The following is a 7393-nucleotide window of genomic DNA, read 5'->3' as shown; positions in this document are numbered from 1 at the left end:
TTCCTCCTATCCTCCCCCCCCCCCCCCCCCCCCCCGCTCATCCCCAAAAATAAGCTTATGAATTTTGGCATAATTTAATGATTACGTAATAAACAACAACAGCAATAATGTAAGATATCACAAGCAAAGCTTTACCCTCATTAAGGCGTCAAAAGTAAATAAATTAATAAGAATATAGATTTGGTTAAGAATTCATTCGACCAAATACAAATATTTAAAGTAAAAAATTATAAAATTAGCAAAAGATTATTTTATTTTTTTTGTTTTTAATAAACATATAGTTCGACATAAAAATATGAATGTAAAGAAACTTTAGGCATATGACAACATTATTATTTTTTTCATTTTTGAAAAATATCACATAATCAATGCAGAGTGGCATGAATTGTTTGGATTTTATTATGGAAATCACTAGCCAATAGTATAAACTTAAGATTTTATTTTCTTGGTACCCACCATCAATGTCGGATATCACTAGCAAGCTTTACTCCCACTATCACCTTCCAGTTTAATGTCTGACATCTATGAGAAAATCTATTGATGTGCGTCAGAAGATTCATGAAGATAATGTGAATATTTAACGTCTTAGCATTGCATAAAAATTCATCGCCTATTCAAATAATTAAAGTGACATGTAAAGATACCAGAAGTTTTACGTGTTAAATTCAGATAGGGAAAATATCACGAGGCTTATAGCCCAATGAAAATAATTTATAGTGAGTTGGTGAGTACAGGTATATGTTCTTGTGCCGCATACGGTAAAATGCTACACAATTCCTCGAGATACAATGTTTGTTACACAACAATCAGGAGTGCATGTAGTTGGGATTAGTTACAGAAACTTCTATACACCATTTTCAAGGTGTGTCATTGCATGGTGTTCAGGATGATGTACTGCTCGGTTGGGCATTTCGTTACTCTGCAACGTATGGCTAGATTTTGTAGTGCACGTTGTTATTCAGCAAGGGGACTCATTACAATGAGCAGGGTGCAACAAATAGTGGTTGACGACAATCGACAAGCGATGGTTAGTTGGCGGCTATAGGAGCTGGCATCATTTACTGGATCTTCGATGTAGAACACTTGACCCTAGCTCATTCTCCTCAATGCTCTAGTTTTCCTCTGGTTTAAGTTTTAGATCTCCATTCATGAAGGAGGTAGTACTCTATTTATTGAGTTTCTGAGAGACCTCCCCGCAAATAAGAAAGAAATCCATATCACACCATTGAATGACTAGAAGATAATCCCTCAATAGGAAAAATTTTCATAGACATTTGAGTGTTTTAGTGATGAAGATCGGTTTGACTATAAACTTGTTAGATTTGAAATTCATTTGACTTTTCAATAAGGTGCTAAAAGCTTCAAAAAATGGTTGAATGACTCTATCAGGGCTTTATTTGACTAGAATTGGAGCAACATTGGTGTCATCATGTTCATCTTCTCGAGCCGATCAATTTGACAGTAATTTTGTTGAAATCAGAGTTTTGAATGATTTTTAGGAATGTTTTTTTTACTAAAAAATGCTTTGAGATATGTGTTGATCACCTAATGATTTGTGCCAAATGATAAGTTTATTAATGATGTATCAGTTCCCATCTATTTTTTGGTGATACTAGCTTCATCTTTCTAAAATACATAAATTCATTTTTTTTCTTTTTTCTTCCTTTTTAATTACTCGTGTATGTATGTGTGTGTGTTTAAATGAAGTGTGCAGCCAGATTGGAATAATGGGGGTTTACCTTTTCTAAGATCGTGAGTTGGAGTCTCTTGACCTCCACACATATATATACTTCTATTTTTTCCAGTAGGTTCGGTATGTTGCGGGCTAATAGATTCAAGTTATCGCTTAGTTCTAGTCGGTCGTGCCTGGTTTGCTGGCCCAAGGGACGAGTGGTATCAAATTTGTCATGCATAATCACAAATCCGGTTGCAATGCCCGATGGAGCTGGCGAATGAGGTCTCGCATGCTGGCCCATAGAAGTGAGCCCGAGTTAACAGACTGTGCATAACCATGGTTCACGCCGGGTTGGCATAACGGGCTATCACATCAGCGATCTGCTGAATATGGGATGATCCAACATGTTGTAGTGCTACGGGCATTGAACCGGATGGCAGTAGAGTAGCCACGTTAGCAATTCAATGTGTGTGGGGTGGTGTGCCATGCTGCAAGTATGAAAACAGGTGGATCTTGCGTTTGAACAGTTTGATTGCACGAAATCAGATTTTTCACTTGGGGATCCAAGGGACAAACAAAAATTGGACAATTTTAATGTTTTTTTTTTTTTGCTATTTTGCTATTTTAATTCTATAAATAGGATTCTATAAATAGGCCAGAAAGAGGATAAAAATTGGAATCTCCTAGCCATACATTTCAGAGGAGATCTCCAATCTCCCATCTATGTATTGTGGAGTGGATTTTCTAGTCTCTTAGTCGTGCATTCTGGAGAGGATTTTTCATGCCGAAATGAGAAGAAAAAAATTTGGGCATTGAAAAGGAGTTTTCTGTGCACTTATTACAGTTTCCAAAGGGAATTTTCTACTTTACGAGAAGTCGACGTCAGGGGAACCCGACCTCCTTAAAAATTAAAGGAAGATTCAAAATCTCGAGGAGGTGAAGTTGGCTCTATTGTAAGCTAATTTGATATTATTTCGAAAGAAAATTTACTTCTTAAATGATATGGTGGTGAATATTTTCGCTCGGGCTAATCGAGCCTACTCTACTTCCCCTGGATACATTCTCATTTACGAGGTAACGTTGTTAGGCTGCTCACAACTTTCGTCAACAACTGAACTGATTGATATTCTAAAAGTTATCGGAGTTAGTATCTCACAACTTTATTATTATGCAGTGACAATCGCCATCGAACTTATCGCCTCTTAGAGAAAACACAAGGCTAAATTAATGCTTGAGATTTTAATTTGACTGGGAGGATTACTGGTGTCTCACATGGTTGTGTATCTTTCAAAAGCAAGCGATTGGATTTTTGCACAAAGGATAAGACACTAGTTTCTAAGATTTTCCCTTGCACAAAATGATTGGAGATTTTATGAAAAAAAGGTGGAAGACGCAATAGGTACATATTTCTCCTCAGATCACCAAAAAAAATACTACGAATGCTCAAATTTTAGGATTTCAACAAGATATAGCTCGAGGTATAATATGTACATGAATTAATGAGCAATGAATTCCTATTCAAGGCCAGACTCTCCTTTCATTCTGAGCGATCTTCTGCAGTGATGTTGAAGAAATATGAGAAGAGATGCCCAGAGTTGGCTCTTGTAGCACCTTTGAAGTAGCTCCTATCGCACGCAATGATTGTGATATACTTCCTCAAAAATAGAGCATCATTCTTTCAAAGATTCACATCCTGGAGAATATATTGGCTCATTCATGCGTTGCGTTGCATGTGGCGAAAGACATTGTCAGTTTTTCTTATCATTTGTTGCTACATATTTCTTTCGTCTCTTTGACATCAAACTAATTTTTCATATGGATAAAATGATGGGACTCTAGTTGGGGCTTAGTCTTTCATTGAGATATTGGAACTCTGAGTTCATCAAGATCAAGTTCCTCTAAGGCGAGTACAAGAGTCGATACAATTCCAGGGTTGAGAAAGTTGTGACCTTAGAAACTTAACTGATGGAGCACATGATGAAGCTATCCTTGATAGTGACTTCTTTCTCATTGCAACATCAGGATCTCAAGAGCACTTGGGAGGAGTTGGTGAAGGCATGAGCCAACCTTAGCTCAGTCAAAGCAACAAGAGCCCAAAGGCCCTGAGATCAAAGTTGTCAGCTCTTGAGAAGGAGGTCTGAGAAGCAAATCGACATTGTTGGAGTTGAGCTAAGAGTTGTGGAGGACTTTAGAAGCTAGATTGAGTTCAATTCCATCCTTTGAGATCATTTTCAGGAAGCTCAAAGACGGATGCTTAACGATGAGGTGAAAGAGCAATGAAAATGATTCTTCGAGGAAGGATTCTTCTGAGGCTTCCAAAATGGAGCCCCAGCAGTGCGTTGTCGGACTGAGGTAGAAATAAATGGACTTACCACTAGCGTAGCTTTGGAAGACCCTCATTCATAGTTCGATGGTGGTGATATTAAGAGCGGGTTGAAGAAGGGGTTCTCTAATGACGAGGGGGAGGAGAACGGTGACGTCAAGCGACATTCTATTTTTTTTTTCCTATTTTTTAGCATGTTCATATATGTTATGGCATTTGAGTAGGACTAATGTATGTCCTTTTTTTTCTTTCTGCTTTCCTTTACATGTACATCTATAATTATTTATATGAGTGAAATTGATGTAGTCATTGGTGATATTATCTAGTCATTTTTATTTTTTGGCGGTTTACCTCTCGAGTGCTTCCTTTTCCTTTTTGCGCTCATATATTGTCGAGTAAGATAAGGATTTTATCAACCTCACTTACATATTAACCATCCTACCTTTCCCTATGGGAACTCATTCTTGAATCTTGAGATGTTTTTCCTAGCCATTTCAAATAAGAATTCAAGAGCTTGGGACCACCCATGTGGGAATTCACAAGACGAGTTTAGAAATGGCTAGAATTTTAACTCAAGGTGGGTTCCATCACTACGCTTCTAAGATAGTAGGAAAACCCTATAACTAGATCCTAAACTCTAGGATTAAAAGTAGACCTCACCAAAAGTGAGTGAACAGTACTCCTTCATGAAAGAGGTAATGTTTTATTTATAGAGTATGAGAGAGGCGTCTCTGCAAATAAAGAGAAATTTGAGCTACATTATTGAACAACTTGGAAAGATTCCCTCGATCGAACAATATCTTATAAATATTTGAGTGTTTTAACAATGTCTGAATTGAGTGATGTTGGACTCATTTGACTCGTCTTGTAAAGACGCTCAATTTGACCATAAACATTTCTAATTTGGAATCCGTTTGACCTTCCAATTGTGCACTAAAAGCTTTCAAATATAGCTTAATGACTCAATCTGAGCTTAATTTGACTTGTATTGGACCAACTTTCAGTGTCATTGTGTTTGTCTCGTCGAGCCACTTATTTTGACTGTAATTTTGCTGAAATCAAACCTTTAAATGATTTTTAATTGGAGTTTGGATGTTTTTTACACAATAAATGCTCCAAGATCCGTGGTGATTGCATCGAGATTCATGTCAAATGCAAATTTTGTTGATGAATCATCTATCAATTATAACGCTATCAATCTGAGTCTACGATGAATATATAGATTATAACTTTCAAGATAGAATGATTTCATTTTCAAGAAACATTAAAAAGAATATATGGAATCATCTACCATCTATGAGCTAATTCAGGGGATGATACATTTTATTTTTCTTGTGATTAGGGTTGTCAATTCGGGTATGACCTGAAATAGACTCGACCCGAAACAACTTGATCTGAACCCACTCGCCTTTAATTTGCTGTCCCGAATTTGACCCGCAAAACCCTTTAATTAACATAAGACAAAAAAAAATTATTCGGGCTACAATTTCATCAATTTGAGTCTATATCAAGTCGATTTAATCCCAATGTCTGGTTAGCGAGTCAGTTTCAATTCAATTTTAAATTGTTGGGTTAACCCGAATCCAACCAAAAAAATTAATTAGGTTAGGATCTTAACTGAAACCCAATCTTTCAATTCAGGTTCGGGTTGAGCTGGAGTTCAAATCACCCCTGCTTGTCATGGTTGTTTAAATTTATGATAGAAAGTGATTGATTAATGACCACTTTATATACATTTGGGATGGATTTACAATGAAATCATAGATTAATCTTCATAAATCTACTTAAACATTTAATTTGAGGATTCATCTATTAATTTACTTGGCTCAACATAGATCACCTTTAATATCTTATCTAAAAATAATCAATTGAGTGCGGCAATGAATAATCTCATGCAATAATTAATCTCTAATCCACCTAAACACAATTGTGATGATCCTAAATACAACTCATGATGATAAGATTAAGCCTACCATAATCTCGTATTTTTTATCCTTATGAAATTAATAATTTGATATATACAGAAACAAAGCAAGGAAAAACCAAAATAAGTTCTTAAACAAACCCATATATGTTTTCTTAAGACCATTACCATTTACCAATCAAATACTTTTTAATATCCTAATTGAGTGATTATCAAACTAATCCGCAGGCTTAATTAAATAATCACATAACAATCCAAGAATCAACCAAAGTGATCTCTCCATCAACTAATTAAAAACTGAAAAGAATTTAAACACTATAAACCCCAACAATCAAATGGTGAATTAAAAAAACCATCCACCAAATGCAGACTAGCTAGCTTTCAACTATACAAGCGCGTGCTTTATACTATACATGATTAATTAACAATCAGAAGAAGAATCTGGCAATGTTGGGGAAGAGTCAACAACCACAAGCCTCGATATATCCTGCTTTAAAATAGCCATCTCATGGGCCACATCGATCATGGTGGGACGCATCGAGGGGGAATACTGGGTGCAGACGAGCCCCAGCTCGACCAATTCTGAGATCACAGTTCTCTTCAGCTTATTGTGATAGAAGGGGTCGTGTTGGGCTAGTGAGGGTAAGTTTAGGGTCAGGTCTGTGGGGATTATGGATTCAATATTGTTCGGATAATGGTTCTTAACCCATTCATGGAGGTTGTGACCTTCATGGACGACAATGTCTGTCGGACGTGTTCCGGTGATCATTTCCAGCAGCAAGACTCCGAAGCTGTAAACATCTCCCTGTGTGGATGGATGGCCTCCCAATCCATATTCTGCGTTGAACATTAAAGATATTTGTGAGAATTTGTTTAAAAAAAAATTTTTGATCAATCCAAGAGGTTTACCAGGCGCAATATACCCAACCGAACCATGCAGAAGCCCGGAGGTGGAAATACAAGACGCCAAGCTCTGAAGCTCGCCACTGGCTCCACCGTCACCCACCCCTTTAACCAGCCTCGCAATCCCGAAATCCGCCACCAACGCCGTCATGTCTCCATCCAGAAGCACATTGCTGGGCTTCAAATCACAGTGCACCACTCTCACCGGGGAGTAATGGTGCAGATAAGCCATTCCTTCAGCCACATCGCTCAGCAGTCTGACAACCAACTCCAGGCTGAGGTCCACCGGCTTCGTCTGATAGAGCCAGCGCTCGAGGCTTCCGTTGGGCATCAATGGAAGGACTAGAGCTTTGAAGTCGGGACGACTGCATGCGGTGACGATTTTGATGAGATTTCGGTGCTTGGTTCGTTTGAGAACCTCGCACTCGCGCTTGAAGCTGTCGGTGAGTTGGGTGGCGCTGCAGTCGAGCATTTGATCGAGCACCTTGACGGCGATTTTGGTGCTGGTGCGGAGATTGCCTTTGTAGACGCGGCCGAAGCGGCCGGGGGCCGACTCGGTTGGCACCGC

The 7393-nt window shown here is 38.1% G+C and overlaps 1 protein-coding gene across 1 annotated transcript in view; it reads right to left on the bottom strand.

Moving 5' to 3' along the window:
- Positions 1 to 6251: 6251 nt before the first annotated feature.
- LOC110024555 (putative leucine-rich repeat receptor-like serine/threonine-protein kinase At2g24130) overlaps positions 6252 to 7393 on the bottom strand; it is a 4023-nt gene continuing 2881 nt past the window's right edge. The window contains exons 3-4 of the mRNA XM_020724599.1: positions 6832 to 7371; positions 6252 to 6759 (exon numbers count right to left, since the gene is read on the bottom strand). Coding sequence (XP_020580258.1) covers positions 6344 to 6759; positions 6832 to 7371 — 956 coding nt within the window. The 3' untranslated portion in view covers positions 6252 to 6343. The remainder of the gene's footprint in view (positions 6760 to 6831; positions 7372 to 7393) is intronic.

This window comes from Phalaenopsis equestris, unplaced genomic scaffold (genome assembly GCF_001263595.1).
Source record: "Phalaenopsis equestris unplaced genomic scaffold, ASM126359v1 Scaffold000002, whole genome shotgun sequence".
NCBI lineage: Eukaryota > Viridiplantae > Streptophyta > Magnoliopsida > Asparagales > Orchidaceae > Phalaenopsis > Phalaenopsis equestris.
The sequence above is the reverse complement of the archived record's forward strand: the minus strand, read 5'-3'. Positions and strand labels throughout refer to the sequence as shown.